This window comes from Diceros bicornis, chromosome 15, assembly GCF_020826845.1.
Source record: "Diceros bicornis minor isolate mBicDic1 chromosome 15, mDicBic1.mat.cur, whole genome shotgun sequence".
Taxonomy (NCBI): domain Eukaryota; kingdom Metazoa; phylum Chordata; class Mammalia; order Perissodactyla; family Rhinocerotidae; genus Diceros; species Diceros bicornis.
Genome location: NC_080754.1, coordinates 9,023,182 through 9,041,806, shown reverse-complemented (window position 1 = coordinate 9,041,806; position 18,625 = coordinate 9,023,182). Strand labels below are relative to the sequence as shown.

Sequence of the window (18,625 nt, the reverse complement as noted above, 5' to 3'; positions counted from 1 at the left end):
CACTCATTACCTTTTCAAATAGTCATATTAAATGAACTTGGTAGTACAGTTATGCTCATTTTACAAATGAGAAAATAGAGACAATAGCTAGAAATCAAACTAATGCTCTGATCCATAACCCAAGCTCTTGAGCTCTTGTGCAATGGAATCTGTGCTATATACTGACAGTATGTGAAATCTGGGAGCAATGACAGTCTATAAAAATTAAGCAGAGAATTATTATTTTTTTAATATCATGGAGGTATAGCCATATTGTCTACAAAAAGTCACTACTCAGACAATTCAGATACTTTCTAATCAAATATTTCAGATCAATTCTAAAAAATGATAACCTCTAAATCATACCCTGAAACTCTACTCTTTTTACTGTTTTATCATTTATGTTAGGAAAGAGACATATTTCTTATCATCAAAGAGAAAAACAGCTGAGCAGATGCAGAGTTTGTTTTAATAAACAGATACTTATTTGACATTCTAGTATGATAAGAAAAGCAATTTTATCTCATACTAAACAGTCATTTCTAAAAGAAAATTTCTATTTGAGGACTAGATTACCATCCTTTGGGGTTGGGTTGTCAGGGGATTAATCCAACAGGGTAAATCCAAATATGTATTACATTTTACTCTTAGATCTGATGGCAACAGCAGTATTCATATTTAGAACCATGCCCATCTTTGCAAAAATCTAAAACCTATGTCTTATAACCAACATAAACATTTCTCTTGGAATGTCATACCTATCATCAGGTAGAGAAAATGCTTACAGAATAAAGTATAAATGCCACAAGTTTGAACATTAAAACTAAATGTTAGGCAGAAACTGCTTTATTCAAGAAATTACAGTATGCGCATACCAATATAACTCCATTATGAATATTTGTTGCCTTGTTTAAAAAGTATATCTTCAGCATATACTTCTTGAAAACTCTTCACATACATATTGTTATGGTTTTTCTACATAAAAGTGGCTATAAAAATACATTTTACTCCTACTTTCCATAATAGGCCCAAAAATTACAGGGTGAAACATATTTAATGGTACTAATGTTTTTTATAAATTTACAGAAGATGGTACTTTTTATCAGCTCATAATCTATTTTGATGACCCTGTTAAAACAAACTTTGGAAGAATTGTTCAAAATATGGTTTACTTAAGAGTAACTGACGTCTCTTTAGTAAGGCCTATTACACAGGGTTTACAAAATGGCATTACTTAGACCATGCACACAATGTATATTGTGCCTACAATGAACTAACACAAATATTTGGAAACCATTTGTGTAATGAAAAACAATATTAACGACTCTTAAGGCTCACATGTAGCAACCTCTTAATCCACTGCTTCAGTTAATCTGATCCCACAGGGTATGAATCTTCCCAAATGGAAGAAAATATAGCTTACAATTACAGTTTATATTCCAAAAGTTAGCCGTCTTATGTGGAAAGAGCAATGATAATAATTCATGATAAATGTACTATTTCCCCCATTTTTGGCTTCATCTCATGTATAATAAAGTTAGGCACCAATCCATCTATACCTTTTGCCTTACATGTGAGGGTGTGTGCCTATTACTCCTATAATTCTCACTTTTCCCATAGGCTTTAAATAAATAAGAACCAATCTATTATCCTGATTTAAAAAAAAAAAGTTCAATTAATAGTACAGAGTTATAGAGGAAATACGAGGAAGGAGCATCCTCATATACTTTTGTTGAGATTTTTTAAAGGTAGATACTCTTTTATTTTTGAGATATAATTGACATATAACATTGTATTAGTTTTAGGTATACAACATCATGATTTGATACATGTATATATTGTGAAATGATCACCACAATAAGTTTAGTTAACATCCGTTACCTCACGTAGTTACAAAAATTTTTTCTCTTGTGATGAGAACTTTTAAGATCTACTCTCTTAGCAACTTTCAAACACATAATACAGTGTATACTCTTTGAACAGTAATTTTAGAATTTCTTTCTAAATGAAAAATACACATATTCTCTAACTCAGCAATTTCACTTCCAGGACATTTTCCTGCCAATGTAATTGCACATATGGGCAAGAATATGTATTAGGATGTTCACTGCTGTGTTGTTTGTAATAGAAAAGATTGAAAACAATCTACATTTCCAAGAACTGGTGAAATGGTTAAATTAATTACGGCGCATACGATAAAATCCAATACACCATGTTAAAAACTGTAGAGCTATATGTGCTGATATGAGATAATCTCTTAATCTCCAAAATATACTGCTAAGTGAAAAAGGAAAGGTACAAAATCATGTGCATAGCATGTTCCCACTTGATTGTTTTAAAGGGGGGAAGTGTATATACAAATATTTGCTAGTGTGTGAGTATTTGAATAAGATCAAAGAGATCCTCTTCTAACCCCACAACTGGTAAGTAAATTAGGAAAATTACAGGAAAGTATTTGAAGAAATTCAAGGAATTCCTGGCCACTTCCAGGAGTGAGAAGCCATGTTCCTTCCCACCTTATTGTCTTCACTGACGCCATTCTCTCCATGCATATCTTGTACTTGATTATTCCTCAGCACATACCTCAGATATCACTTCCTGGAGGAATCTTTCTAAGTTTTTCCTAAACTCCAGACCAAATCTGGCCACTCTGATGTAAAATGCTCTTTATTTGTCCTTGTAGTACTTAGTAGAACTTCTAGCAAACAATTATATAATTAGTTGATTGATGTCTGTTTCCCAGACAGAACATAATTTCTTGGCATGACAGGGCCTTAACTGTCTAGTAGCTAGTCTATTGCAGTGTCCCCAGCAACAAGCACAGTGCTTTGCACATATTGAGCACTCAATAATATTTACTGAATGCTGTTATATATGTTGAATGGTTAATTCACATGAGTTTTAATCTTGGATTGGCCAACAGTGTGACCCTAGGCAAGTAGGTAAGTAATTTTAAGGTTCTTTATAGCTTCCAAGCCTTGACTCTATGAGTCTAGGCGTAAATGAAACTAAGAACATTGTCATCTCTAAAAACTGTGGCTAATTTGCTATTGAATTTTAGGTACTCTCTTAACCTGTGACTTCATCTATCTCAGCTGTCAAATAAGAGACCTGAACAAGATGAATGTCTAAGGCACCTTCTCATTTTTCCAACAACCCCTCTTCTATCACATTTTAGCTTCTGACCATGAATTGCATGCCTTTAACCCTTCAAAATCAATCTCTCTCTTTCTCTGCACCCCGCCCCCGACACACACATTGAACTTTCCATAATTTTATTCCAGTGAAGGTAAGGTTTGAGCAGAAGGAAACAGTATTTTTATTGGACACTGCTTGAGCCTCTATAATCTGTCATATTTCTTGCCAAAAGATCTAGAAGAAGATGGTGGTAAATTGTGAACAAGGTGCTAAGAATCTGCAGTAAAGGTCCTTGCTGCTGCCACATCCCCCACTATTATTGTGCGAGGTAGGCTGATCACAAAATGGGTCCTATTTCTCTCTCCTGGTCTTTATCCACACCTTTTGCAAAGTGTTTTTAGCTTCTCCATTCAATAGGTGGAGATGATTTCCCCAGCTTTGAATTGGAACTGGGCTTGGGACTTGTCTTCACCAACAGAATGTGGCATAAGTGATAGTTTGCCAGAAGCCTTGTATGCTTCTGCTTTCTCTCAGAACCCTGCTTCCACCAAAAGCACAAGCCTAGGGAAGCCTATTAGAAAATGAAAGACCATGGAGAAGAGCCAATTTTCCCTGAACAACAACCAGCCAACTCCCAGAAGCGAAGATCCCTGGGCTGACCCACAGCAACTACAGCAGAATGAAGACAGCAACTACAGCAGAATGAAGACATCTAGCTAAAATCAGAGAAACACCCAACTGTCCAAACTAAATTGCCAGCCTGCAAAATAATGAACTACATGAAATGGTTACTATTTTAAACCACTATGTTTTGGAGTACTGTATTATGCAGCATAGTTAACAGATACACTGTGGTTCAAAAATATAGTAAAAGTAGCTAGACTGCTTTTTATGTTTTTTGCTTAATTTGGAGCTAGGTAGATTCCATATCCGGAAACCTCCCAACCATTAGGGAAAATCCTTGGGAAGACACTGATAAGGGTTTTAGTCACAGTGGCCAATGTCCTCTCCCTTCCTTCTGCCCTATTAATGAAGACAAAACTATGGCATCCTTTACCTTATGTGCTTCAATGATACGCTCTCACCTTTCCTTATCTCCATCCACTTTTGGGGTTTTCTGAGTACCTGAGACACTCAGAGATAACTAACCAAATAGCACGTGGGTGCTTAATTAGGAATGGTCAGTCTTGATATGAACTGTCCTAGACATGTTGTTGGCTGCCCCAAGTCAGGTCACCATTCCTAACTGATAAAACTGTAGCTTCATGTACAAAAAGACTTGAGGGCTTCCTTCAGTTTTATAGACATCCCTGGTAATTTTTTTTCTACATCCAAATTGATAGTGGAGCTACTGAGAAACCTTAGAGAAGAACAGGATGGGACTTGTGCAATTGGCTGAGAAAGGATTTCAGGATCACATTGAAATAGGCCTTCCCTAGATAACTCCATATTCAGTATGGTTCCCAGGTGAATTTCAAACACCATTATTCTCTTGGCATCTAAGGTCAATTGGGTTTCCATTCCAAACCATGAGATCCTTAATGTTCCATACCCACTACAACATTCTGGGGTTCCAGGCTATAACCTTGTCTCCCTCTTATACTTTACATTAAAGGAGTATATAACCCCTTGTTGATATTTCACTGTAGCTGATACTTAAATAAAAAAGGTTAGAAATATGCACTTCGTCAGGATGAGGAATGCATGTCTTACAGTTAAGTACTCTAAGACAGACATATAGAGGGGCAAGTCATTAATAACTATGATGAACATATAATTTGTCATCCAAACTGCACTTTTGAGAGTGAAATAAGGTATCATTAATAATTGAATGAGAGCATCAGGCATAAACCAGGACTATCTTGGATATACCAGGATGTATGTATGGGTCATGGAGTGATAGAGGAGAGAGCTTTAAGGGGGGGAACAAAAAGGGGAAATAGGCCAGAGAAGCTGGACATCTGTCTAATTTCTGACTAATCTATTAGTTTCATTATCTTGCAATACTTTGAATTCTTAGAAGATCAGACATAGGCATGTTCATTGAAGTACCTCAACTCAAAGTCAAATTAAGTAATCCTTTCATTAGAAACTGTTTCGGATTGAGCACAGCTCTGATTTCCCCTTGAATGGAATGGATAATTGACAACTGACTGGATAAATAGGAGAGGAAGCCCTAAAAGCTAATTTCATTCTTGGAACTGCACTACAATAATGGGCTATGATAATAGGTTACCATAAAACAATTACTGAATACCACAGCACATTTGGAACTAGTCCCAGCTGAAATATATATGATCTTCCATCCAATAATAAGGGGAGGGGGGAATATAAATTTTATTATTTAAACAGAGAAATTAGCTGGATGAAAATATCACTAACTCCAAATATATGATAATACTTTGTACACTATAGGGATACTTATAATAACCATAGGATTTAACCTTATCAAATAGCCTATAATATCCTCTTCTTAAATATAAAAGATATATTTTAATCTTGACTTTGCTCTCCATTGGGAAGGGAAAATTCTGCCCTAATAAAAAAAAAAAGGAATAAGAAATATAGATGGACATTTTTCTGGTCTTTTTCATTTCTTGTTGAAAATAAAAAGGAGCTGATATCCAAAAGTAATAATAAAATAAATATTAATTCATCACCCACCACTCCCAAGAAAACCTTCTTTAGCATTCCAGTGAGTTAGCTCATTTCTTAATAAGCCACATACATTCATGTGTAAGAAATGAGATGGGTCTTTGTGAAAACCTAACAATGAAGAATAAAATTAACACTTGGAGAGGAGTTAAAGTTTCTATGTATACACAGAGGCACAGAGACTTTTTCATCACAGCTGCACCTCAATTGCTCTCCTACATATTTTGGATATATAATGCATGTGTCTACTTGAGTTAATAGCTTCAGAGAGCTAGAACTCTTTGATGATGTTTTATGTGAAATAAATGGCCACAACAGAAAGAGGTGTGTTTGGGAATATAAGACAAGGTGATCATAAAGCATTTAAAATACTATATGACAAAATGCTGCCACCTTACACCAAGTAAAACAACTTAGATAATGCTCAGTTTTACAAAGGTCTATGTTTAGTGGCTTGAAAAGCTGAGAAAGAAAAAGAAAAAGGAGAGAAAAAAAGAAAAGAAACATTTTTGCCTGCTTTTAATAAAATGGTCAGTGATAATTAAGTAGAATAACTTAAAGAGTGTTATTTTATGAATAACATAATAAAAAGTCTTAATTAATATAGCATGTTTTACTTGAAAAATTCAAAATGCTGAGCAAGAGAATTACTAATCTTGCCAAAATCAGAACCATGCATTACATAGGGAGAAAATGTTACAGATGGGAAATAAAAAGGAGCACAAAAGTAACTTTCCCAAATAACTTTTAGTTACTTGACATAGCTAAAAACTGAACACATGAGTACTGACTCCAGTATAAAGAATTTTCTAGTAACACTGAAGACTATTAAAGTAAATATTTATTGATTTTCTTCCTTTTAATAGGTCAACAGTAGCAAGCATTCTCTTCCAAATTTCTATTTAAAAAGAAAAGTTGGTTTGAATTTTCTAAAAAGTTTGGAATTTGGTTATTAAAATATTTTGGATTTCTATAGATTTGAAAACAACAGGAAAGCATTAGTATTTCCTATTTCCTACTGTATTTCACTTACAACCACGGTGCAAATCAATTTCTTTGTTTAGGAACATCTTTAGGGTGGACATATGAGTCTTTGTCACATGAACATATTGGCATAAACCATAATTTACAATTTATCCTAGGAACTATATATGCACTTTAAATAGAGGCAGGCTTCCAGGAAGGATGGGTTACACTAATGGAGTTTTTTGATACCTAAAAACCCTTCCTACTACTGGAGTCTCTTTTTCCAGTGGGAAACTAATTCCTCTGCACCACATATTTTTTGAATAGCTCTATTCAGACCTGGAGGAGTAAGCACAAGATATTATAATGAGTTTATAAAATAAGAAAAAAAGACAGAAAATTAGCAATTGAGGTCCACTGACATTTCTCTAGTAATAAAATTTATATGAATAGTGTCCATCCAGACTATCTGAAAGCATTAGAAAAATACAATTGTAAAATGACTCTGCTTTGCCCACATCAGCTTTTTACCTTAGGTTGTTAGAAACAGAGCTTTGAGCTAAGGAGATCTCAGAGGGTAGATCCTTAGTCCTGTTTTACTCATACATGAGAAAGCTGAAGCCCAAAATGGTGAAATGACTTGCTCAAGAGCCTGAGCCAAGCCTACAAAAGCAGCTTACTGAAAACAGAACCCCATTAAATTGTAAATTGCTATTGGATTGAATAAATCATCAAGGAAAAAGCAATACTTACTTGCTACTAAGCAGTTTGCAGTTTTTAAATTAATAAATTTTAATAGTCCCAGATCAGGTGGTCTGAAAGGACATTATTTGAGTTGATGCTTTTCCCAAGGCCTGTTGAGGTAAACTGATACATTCTGAACATAAAATCCCACTGAAAAAAAGCTTTAAGTGTGCTTATGTCTTGGAATGAACATTATATCAGTGAGCAATTAAGAAAAATTCCAGAGAGGGGGGCACACAGTTGATCCAAGTCAAGAAACAGTTAACTGCAGGGCCCTACCTCCTTGTAAATAATCAAGGAAAGCCTTTTTTAAAGCAATACAAAATGTCACCACAGGCTGACGCTCTTCCTACAAGAATAATGAGATGCTTGCTCCCTGGGCTGCTGAGCACACACTTCATTGCCTTTCTCTCTCAATTCGGTTTTCGCGGTTCATATATATTCTCTCGTCCCTTCAAAACAGGTAACATGCCACGCCTAAAGTATACCAATGACTATGGAGCGACTACAGACCAAAAGACCTGCAGGAGCAGTTTCACGAACTCGAATTTTTGTCCTCTATGTCTGGGCACACTATTAAAACTGCTCCGGAAATGAAGGGCGGCAGGCGGGGAAGTCAGTCAGTCCCTTTGACTAAGCCGCCCTTGGCACCGCATCCCCACCGGGCTCGTCTACGCAGAGGGCTCCGAAGGAGGCGCACTTGCGGTCCCGGACTGGCGCTCTGAGTCTGGACATGGCGCTTTTAGTGCCATAATCTGGTCTTTTAAAACACATTGACACTGCACCGAGAATTTTGCTCGTATGCCAGCCCGGTAAATTCAAGGAAACCACTGATCGGAAGGTTTGAGGCTTCTGACCCCGGGATCAGCCGTGGTTCCGAATGCTCCCCGCTCGCCGAAAGCGTGCAGCTCCGTGCCGGCTGGAAACGCGAGCTGGCGGCGCAGCGAAGGAGGTCTGAAAGCGTAACCTCTCCCTTTTTAGCAGTTAAATATGCGGAAAAACCTGTCCTCCGAGGTGGCCCAACTGAAAATAAATTCCAGGGCGACCGCACGGCACAGGAAACCGGGCGCGTGCGTGTGGTCCCGGGGAGGGGGGTAGGTGAGATGACTCTCCGTGGCGAGAGGGTTAAACTGAAAACCGACTGTGGGCGTGTGGATCTTTGCATTCAACGAACTACCTCACCCCCGTCCTCCCTCCTCTCCCGGCCCGCTCCACAGTGAGTGCCCTTCCTTCCCACAGCAGACACTGGGGTCGTGAAAAAGTCAAACCCACACTGTGCCAAACCCAAGGGGGTCTCCCCTTCTCACCTCCCGGGTGTTCTCACTCCACCCCACCTGCTTTAAACCCGGCTCCACTCTCGTTTCACAGTCCCCGCCCCAGAGCCGGAGATTTGTCCCAGACGCCTCTTTCTCTAGCCACAGAACAGCAGGTGAGCTCATTACTTCACCCAGAAACGTAACTTTAACGAAGAGACGGGGCCCCGGCACCCGCCTCCCCCGCACCACCCCCCACCCACACGGCAGCGGCAGTTCACAAACACAGGTGAGCATCAGGCTCGAGCCCCCAGCCCCACTTGGCCCCTTTTCCTGGGAGACATCCAGAGGCTTCCAAACCTCTTCTTTGGCCTCAGCTTGCCAACAACTTAAGGGATGTGCAGAAATTAAAAGATGCGAAAAGAAAGTGAGTTTTTCTTTGATAAAAACTAAAGAAAAGGGTAAGAGAACAAACAGCCAAATAACAGGAAGTAGGAGTTTTACTTGTAAATGTCTACGAACGGCTAGAGATCAAAACTTCAAAGGGCGAACACAATTCCAAAAAATCCTCAAGTCTAGCGAGAAAATGAACCTGCTGCTCTAAGTGACGGCGAGCACGCAGAACGCCCTGTTAGGACCAACTCGTGTCAGCCGCCCGGCGGGTCTCAGGATGACAGCGCCTGGGGACAGGGGACGTCCCCAGGGGCAGGAAAGGGATTCCCGGCGAGATATTTTAGTTGCCGGGGCTTTTGCATCGGTTTCTTCTGAGACCCAGTACAGAACCGAGAACTGAGATGAAATCATAGGTCCTGAAATACTCCCACAAACCCCTCACTAAGGTCTCACAAACCTGGCCGCTAACCCCAGTGCAGACTGCGTTCCTCGCTGCCATCACCCCTGCACTCACTACCCACCCAGACAATGGGGGAGGGGGCGTTCAACCGCGATTTAAGCTTTAGTAGGTTTTTATGGGAGTGATTCAAGTCCTCCCTTTCTCTGCTACCCCTCCCATCCCTTCTTCTCCTCATTCCAAAGGGAAGTTACCAGGGGCTTCAGCACGAAAAAGTGCAGGCAGTTACTGCCTCCGAGAGCTAAGCGAAAAGAAAGCTGCCCGGAGCGCAGTGACGTGGACTGTGATTACCCAGAGACCGGAGCGACTGGCTGAGGGCGAGAGCTCGCCGCCCAGGCGGGAGGCGCAGGGGGAAAGGGACACAGCCGGACGAACCTTGCCCGCGGGACCTGGAGCCCCGACCCCGGCCGCACCCAAAGTTCGTGGAGATCTACCCAGGGCCCCCAGGCTGCCCAAACTTGAGCCAACCGGCTGAGCCCAGATGTGCGGCAGAGGTGACTGAACCCGGGGCCAGCTCTGTGCGCGCACCGCCGCCCTCTGACCGCCCCCGCGCGCCTGGGCGCACTGCCCCGGGGAGCAAGGCCCGGGCCGGGGACCTGGGAAACTGCCCCGGCCCAGGTCGGCCTGGGCTGCCCCAGGCCCCTACTCACCTGGCCTGAGGACAGCGGCGGCGATCAAGAGGCAGAAGACCAGACGGCAGGAGGGGGCAGCCTGCGATGCCATATTCCTCCTCGTCGGGGGCCACCGGCAGAGTCCGCGCCGCAGGAGGGGGCGTCGTCCCCGGCCCCGCGCTGCCCGCGCGCTCGCGGGTCGGGACGCAGGGACAGCGGCTGCTCCCGGACACACCGCCCCCTGGGCTGTGGCGCTGCCCCTTGGGTCTCCGCCGCACGCAACTTTCCACCACGCAGCGCCCCAACTCCTCCTTTCTCCCCTCCAACACCGCCCCTGGCCCCTTCGGCTGCTCCTGCCGGGACCGGCGACTCTCTCTTCGCGGGAGACACTGGAGTAATTCGGGAAGGTGTACGTGGTTCTTTTTGGCAGGTCTGTTATTCTCCTTTTCTTGGAATAATAATATGAATGGTAGTGGCAGTGTGCAGAAAAAGCCCGGTGCTAGGAAGGAATCGCCGGGGGTGGCAACAGGGGTCCAGGCGGTCTCCTCAGGTGGCAGCGGTGGCAGCGACAGCAGCGGCGGCAGCGACAGCAGCGGCGGCGGCAGCGGTCTCCGGGCTGCTCTGAGTGGAGGGACTGGAGGCGTGTGTAAGCGGCCTCTCTCCTCCTCCCCCCGCCTCCTGCTCCCTCCTCTCTCCTCCCCGCTTCCCAGGACGCGGGCCGAGCAGGTGGTTGGAGCGCGGATCCGCAGCCTAGAGGCGCTGCAGGACCGGGTCGGAGCCGGAGCCGGGCTCGGGAACTCCGCGCGGGGGCGCGCGCCGCGGTCCGGGCGCCCTCCACGGGGCGGGGCTTCCGCGGGGCTCCGCCCCGGGGCCACCCCGCCAACAGGGAGCAGACGCAGGGGTGGTGCGCGCCGGGGCCCCCCTGGACCGCCACTTCCTTGCGGCGTTTCTGTCGCCCTCGTGGTGCGGCTCTCGCTTCCCGCTGCCCGCCCAGCCTCGCCCCGGTTCAAAAGGCCAAACTGCCCTTTTCTTGCCCCCAGACGCCCGTGCCACTAACTGAGTCCTCGGGGACTTTTCGGCCGTGACGTTGCAGCTTCCTTCTCCTATATAGAGAGCGGCGGGGCCGGGCGGTGGGGGTCGGGGAGCTCACCCGGGACCAGCACATGGGTCCAAGGGCGGGGGAGAAGGAGGAAAGAAGGGGTAGAGGAGGTGGCACAGCTGGAAACTCGCCTTCTGGGAGTTAGCAGGAACAGCTACTGGTTGGCGGGGGCAGCCCACGTCCCACCACCCCCTCTCCCACACACCCTATTGGAAGGCAGATCACTTGAGCCGACTGCCCAGCACCAAGTAGAAAAATATTTACTCTCTCCCGGGGGAAATTAAATCCGGAATTTCTAGACCGTGCTTCGTCACACGGATTTTCCCAGTGTCTACAAAAGCCAGAGCATGTGTCTCTTGTTTTGAGTTAAGCGGCGATTTTAAGTGACAAATAGAAAATCCTCAAGTTACTCAGATTAAAAGCCAAGCTCCTCCTTATCGGTTCCAGAAAGCCAGGCACCCCAGCAGATGGACAGGCTTCTCGGGCAATTTCTAAAGATTGAAGCACCTCCCAGGCGGAACATCGGGAAGCTGTGTCGCTTTCGGATCAGGCAGAGAGCGTGAAGGAATATTTTCCTCCAGAACACCGGGGTGGAGCTGTCGGAGCCCTAAGTGGCTGTAAATCAGGGATGTGAGATCACAACTCTCATCCCCGAAGCATAATAAAACCTTGGTCCCCAAACCACTTCGCCGGGGCATTAAATAGCCTTTCGTGCATCACCGGGTCACCCTGTGTGAGGCTGGTCTCCAGCGGAGAATGCCAACTAGTAAGAGTCACATACTGCGCTTTTATCAGAAGGCTTCGAGTCAGTCACCAGCTAGATGAGGGGTAAGGGGAGGTGGCGACAGGAGAAGCTTCATAAAACACACACACACACACGCACGCACGCACGCACACACACACACTGATCTTTGAATTCTTTGTCTTTTCATGCTCCAAACTATTTAAGCTCCGTTTTCAGCTGTGATTTTTGTCAAAAGCCTGCCGTCTTGTCTCCCGGTTCTCCTTACATTAACAGTATTCTAGAGGAGAGCTCTTATACTATATTTTTCCTCTCAAAATAAGTAGTTTCTCCCACTTGGTGTTAACATTAACATTTCATTTGCATCTTTTGAACCACCAGGAAGGTAATGCTAGGAGGCAAATGCCTTTTAATTCATTATTCCATGAGCTAAGTTGGACTGAATTGCTAGCATTCCTATGGGATCCTGTAGAATTCCTTTAGAGAATTGTTTTTCTCTTAACAGTGGTTCTAAGCAGCCTCTAATAGAACAAATCATCCTGACTATATTAGGATTTCTGTACTCTGTCTGTCTGACCCCCTTTATTTTGGGGTGGGAGTTAATACAGCATGATTGTTAAAAAGTAGACCTGCAAAAGGCAGACTGTCTGATTTAGGGTCTGACATTTACTAACTGCATGATCTTAATCAACTCGCTTAAATTCTCTAAGACTTGTAGAAAGTAATAACAATAGTGCCAGCCTCTTGAGACTGCTGTGAGGATTAAGTGAGATTACACCAATAACTGGCCAGGTGTAGTAGAAGGAGCTTGGGTTTTGAGGAGTAGTCAGAGTCTTGTTAGAATCCCTGCTCTGTACTTACTCAGCAAGTGACCTTGAGCAAAAGTCAGTCTCTCCTAAACTGTGATGACATATTAGAGTACCACTTCCAAAGATGTGCAGCTGAATTGGATCAAAATACATCCTATAAATTAAGAATATTATGCACACACATACGTACGAAATTCTGGAAGCCACAGACTGCATGTATATGTATTGCGGGTGATCAGAATTGGCCACCTCAACACATGTCTCTTTACCTTGATTATTTTCTCTGAAAGAAACTTTGACCTCCCCCCACCCCAATAACTGCCTAAAAGAATTTAAGATAGAAGGTCTGTCCCAAAGATAGGCCATCACCATAGATAACTCTGGGTATGGATAGACTGGGAGGGTCCTTGCTAAACTCATTCTTATCAAAGCTCTGAAAACCAAGTAAAAGTAGAAGTTACCCTTTGTAAGAGACATTTACATTCATCAGGGAAATCTCCATTTGTAAAGGTATCTCCCTCTCTGAACTGGGAAGAAGCAGGGATGACCTTATCTCTAGAAACTCTTATCAATGCAGAAGGCAAGGACTTAAATCTGCATACTCTTGTTTACTGTGCTTTTCTAGTAATCTCCTATAGCTGACTCCCTCCACCTCCAACATCCTCCTTTCTCTTTACCTGAATATGCTATTTAAAGACGAGAACCTCCACCATTTGTCAGGTTACCCAGTTTTTCCAGGTCTCCCCCATCTATACATGTTATAAAGCTTTGCTTGATTTTCTCCTGCTATTCGGTCTCACGTTGATTTAATTTGTAGCACAGCCAGAGAGGACTCAGAGTGGGTAGAGGATAGTATAATATATGTATAGTGTATGATACACATGTGTGTATAATCATACATATAAACTAGGACACACACTAGGATTGTGTCCTCATTAGGAAAATGCCTTGATAAGCCACTTGGAGCAGTAACTCTAAAGGCTATTAGTCATATATTGCTAAGGCCACAAAAGTGATGGCATACTGCTCTGTACTAAACAACATAGTAAAAATTAAAATAGGAATTACAAAATAATAAAAATGGGAATTTGGCAGGGGAGTGAAGGGGGGGATGCCGAGAGAAAGGAAAGGACAAGGGCCAAGCCATACAATTATGAGTTTGGAAATGGTCAAAGGCCTTTAAATATATTTTAATTAATTAATTAGTAACAATTATTAAACATTTACTATATGTTAGGTTATTCTAAGCAATTTGTATGAATTAATGGAATAATTCCCCTTGCAAAAAAATCCTATGAGGTAGATGCTATTATCATCTTCGTTTTACTCATGAAGAAACTGAAGCCGAGAGATATGTAGTAACTTTCCCAAGGTGACACAATGATTCATAGTGATGGTAAAGCCATGATTCTACCCCAAGGACTTCGATTCTAGAGCTTCATTCCTAACCACTTTGCTCATCATTATCTACTTTGCTTATCAGAGATATCTAACAATAAATTTATGCCTTTAATTTTAGTTGAGGGGGGGCCTGATTTAAACACATATTCCTTCATCTTCCCAAAACTTTAATAAAGTCTCCTACCCTCAAACACATTTTCCTTGAGGAAATTAACTAATAAGACAGTGCATCCTCTCTGTATGAGCCAGGAACAGTGCATATGAGATGTCAAGACCACTTCCAGACTGAAAAAATTTAGCATAGGCAAGAGCGCAGAGTCAGAAATAAACTTGAGAATATAAGCTGCACAAAATAATGTAGTGGAGAGATTTTTGTCCTTCAAAATCTAGGGACTGGAGAGTTGGAACCACCTTATCTAGTTCTTAAGATGAAGAGTTTTCCAGCTGCATCTGGATCACAATTGCTTTTGTTACAACTGAGAATACGTAGTATTTCAATGATATTTACCAGACAGTTTAGTCATGCATCAGAGCATCATAATGGGTACTTCTTACTGCAAGAGGCAAAAAATGAATAACGTTCAGGCAGAGCAAAACATATTTCATGGTACTTGGAACATGAGAAGAGTTTTGCATCTTCAGTATAAAAGAATTCAGCATCAGTCAGGACGGAATGCTCAGAGCAGTGACACAGCTCAGTAGGCAACTTTTTTACTTGGAATCTGTTGAGATCAGAACTCAGGACCCCCCTGGCCCCCTCCTACTGGTCAGGCCAGGACCCTTTGCCCTGTACTGAAACAGTAACCCATCAGTATGTGACAACACAGTCAGATCAGGCATGTGAGCATTTGAAGAGCTGAGGTGATTTTTTTCTTGATTGATGTAAACAGTTTCCCACTGGAGATGAAGTTTCATCAAAAGTGGTTTTGGAGGCTGGTTGATATTTGTTCCTGACTATCTTATATTATATGTATGTGTGCCTTCCTAGTTTTTGAACAAAGCTTGTATGCAATTCAAGAACACGCAGCAAATCTGATTCATTTTCTTCCCTCCACCTCCCCATTGGTGATTACACATTTCTAGCCAATGCTTTGCAAATACATTAGGCATTCTCTATATATTTATGTATGAATCATAGTGATGAGAAAGAGTTGTTCTTTATAGAACATAAACCTTGAAGCAAACTTAGAAAGGAGAATGATATAAGGAAATGAAAGGGCTTTCGGCTGAGTCTTCAGTGATGGGACTAGTATGATTCTGGTACCACTTCCACCATGTGAGCTTTTTCCCTAAACCACCAAGCAATTCTCAGACACGGGCTGGGTCCTACAATTCAACTCTAATCTGACACTATCTATCTGGAAAGAGCGTCAGCCAGATGGGAGAGATGCACAGGCAATGTATGTGGGAAGGAGAGCAGAGCTTCCATGATCTATGAGCACGCCACTTTCCCCAAATCTCCAGCTGCTCACCACCCTGGAAGCCTGCTGAACCTCGCCCTTTGGGTTTTTATGGAGTTGTCATTACATAGGCATGACTGATTTAACCCTTGGCCATTGGTGATGGAACCCAATCTCCAGCCCTTCTCTCCTCCCAGGAGGTCCAGGGGTGGGGCTAAAAGTTCCAACCCTCTAATCACGTGATTAGGTCTCCAGGCAACTAGCCCCCCTTCCTTAGATTACCTGGGGGCTTTCCAAAAGTCACCTCATTAGCATAGCAAAAGACTCCTTTGTTGCTCTCTTCACCTAGGAAATTCCAAGGGATTTATGAGCTCTGTGCCAGGAACAGGGTCAAAGACCAAATATATCTTTCTTATTACAGATCACAGTATCACAACTAGGCAGACCAAGGTTTAGGAAAGGCAAAGAGAGTGAGCCAAGTCCTAGTCACCATAGTGAAAACTTGAAAATATAAAGTGAGGAAACTTAATCTATAAGAGGAAGAGAGTAATAAAAGCTATTTGCCATCAGTGCAAATAAAATAAAAAGGGCCATGCTGTGAATAGAAGCCTGTCTGTAAAGGTTCTAAGTGACCAGGCAGGAGACCGGCAAAAGCTGGGCTATTGCACTGATGAGAAAGATTGAAATAGAGGGCTAAGTGGGATTTATATTAAGTCTAGGAATATATAACTATTTTAAAGAGGCACAGAGATGACATAGGCATAAGATGAGACTCTGTTTCCTTTCTGGAGTCCGAGATTTTTTAAGTCAATAATTCCTAAAAGCACTCTAGATATAGACTGCAGGACAGATGGTTATCTGTCCCAAAATATTCTTTTGAATTTTATTGTTTAATTTCAATTGTTAATAATAATATCAGTCATTGTATTAATAAAATTTTGCAACTCATATCCTCAATAATGCCAGCTAATCAAGATATATCACTGGCGCTCAGGAGCGCAAGAACTTTCAAAGCCTATGGTAAACATAATGTTCTTATTTCGGACTGTAGTTTGCTCAATGTCTGGGTACAGAAAGAAGTGCATAGCTATTGCAGTCGAAGTAGAAATCTGCTTAGTCACTTTGCTTACTGTCAGATATGAGGAATAGAGAAAGAATCTACCTAAGCTATTTGACTATGAAACTTACACTATGACTATAAAATGAATGTCAAAAACTCTTAGTGGACTAAAAACTCATAATTCATTAGTGATTTCAGTAGGTGCACAAAATTTACTCAAAAAGTATAGCAGTCTGGGTTCACTCTGCCAACTTGCGAGTTTCTCTTCAGAGGTATCTATATGTTTCCAATTTTCAACTGAAGTAAACAGTTCTTTCAGTTCTAAGTAGAAAGTCACTCAGAGTGGGGTTATTCAAATGTTTGACACCTGAAAAGAAATTTCAACTTGATTAATTTTCAAAAAATTTTTCAGAGTTATCTCTACTTGCTTTGTCATGTATCTACTTGCCATTATGATCTATGATAATTTCATTTAGGAATTTGAGGTGGACATATAACGACTATAGAAATATGAAAACAATGTATATTTGATCTTCTAAAACAAACAAATCACCGTAGATTTAATGGACATCTGGAAAGGCAAATTAATTAAATACTAGGCCCAGGTTATCCATACTAGTTCCCCTTAAAATAAGCAAGATCGTTGAGTTTACAGGAAAGTATTAGGAAACAATTCTTGGATAAATGCATAATCCCTGAAGAGTGATATAAATTAGCCAAAAAAAAAAAAAAGAATAAATAACACTGAATGAATGCTCACTGATTGTGTAATACAAGAAACAACCTTAGAATTTTAATGATTTTCAGGGCCTTACAAGTAATTTAGATGAAGAGCTTTCAATCCTTATTTAAATACAAATCTTTTTCTTCTAATAAAGGCTTACTTTAAAGTCCAATTTCCTATTCCCCCTGTTACATCCAGTCAACCCATAGTGGTCTATTCAAACTATAGTGGTCTCCTCACTATTCCTAAATATACCTGCCAAATTCCCACGTCAGGGCCTTTGCACTTGCTGTTTCTAATCTTTTCCCCAGTTATTAGAGTAGTTTACTCCATCACCTCTTTCAAGGTATTTGCTCAAACGTTAACTTCTCATTGAAGCTTTCCATGAACAAGTATTTAAAATTTCAACCCCCAGCCCCAATACTCCTTATCTCCCTTTCCCACTTCATTTTTTCTCCATAGACTCTATCCCCATATAATATAATATATATTTAACCTGCATATGTTGAATATTGTCTGCCTCTCTTTACTGGAACAAATGCTCAATGAGGGCAGAAATTTGTGTCTGTTTTATTCTCTGCTGTATACCTAGAAAAGACAGACACACAGTAGGCACATAATACTATTTGCTTAATGATTTAATCAATTCATGAATACATGAATAAATAAAAACTTATTGTGCAAGGTAATCAATAATCTGATACAAGTGGGGCTACTTTGGCTCAAGTTTGATAAGTAGCTTGAAGTTTCACTTTCTCCTTTAGACACTTTAAGGCTTTTTAGCACAGTTAGAAAACCCACCACCAGTCTAGCCACAGCATGTGACAGATGAGGTAGTAGAGGTCCCAGGAGCCAGAAAACTTAACCAAAATTCGCATGGCTGTGGTTACCACTCTTGCTTAAATGCAAATGGAGCACTTTCAGGTAGAGTAAATACACAAGATACCCTGTAAGTTTTAAATCAAATTCTCAAGATAATAAAAAATTTAGATGCACATCAGACAGCATTAACCAATTTCAAATACAATGCATTTATCCAAACTCTTTTCAGAACAAACATTCTGAATAACGTTCTGTATAACATTTCACTAAGGCACGATTATGGATGCAGTATCAATACTGCGAAGTCTACAGAGGTGGTTCAGTATTCAGGATTTTAAGCCTCAATGTTCTTTATACTTTGTTCTTTACAGG

General features: G+C 41.6%; 2 protein-coding genes across 3 annotated transcripts in view; one reads left to right on the top strand and one right to left on the bottom strand.

Moving 5' to 3' along the window:
• ALCAM (activated leukocyte cell adhesion molecule) overlaps positions 1-10,376 on the bottom strand; it is a 180,722-nt gene extending 170,346 nt beyond the window's left edge. The window contains exon 1 of the mRNA XM_058555726.1: positions 10,236-10,376. Within this exon, the coding sequence (XP_058411709.1) occupies positions 10,236-10,308 (73 nt within the window). The 5' untranslated portion in view covers positions 10,309-10,376. The remainder of the gene's footprint in view (positions 1-10,235) is intronic.
• LOC131414684 (uncharacterized) overlaps positions 10,302-18,625 on the top strand; it is a 50,730-nt gene continuing 42,406 nt past the window's right edge. For both annotated transcript variants that reach the window (XM_058555727.1, XM_058555728.1), the window contains exon 1: positions 10,302-10,626. In XM_058555727.1, coding sequence (XP_058411710.1) covers positions 10,302-10,626 — 325 coding nt within the window. The remainder of the gene's footprint in view (positions 10,627-18,625) is intronic.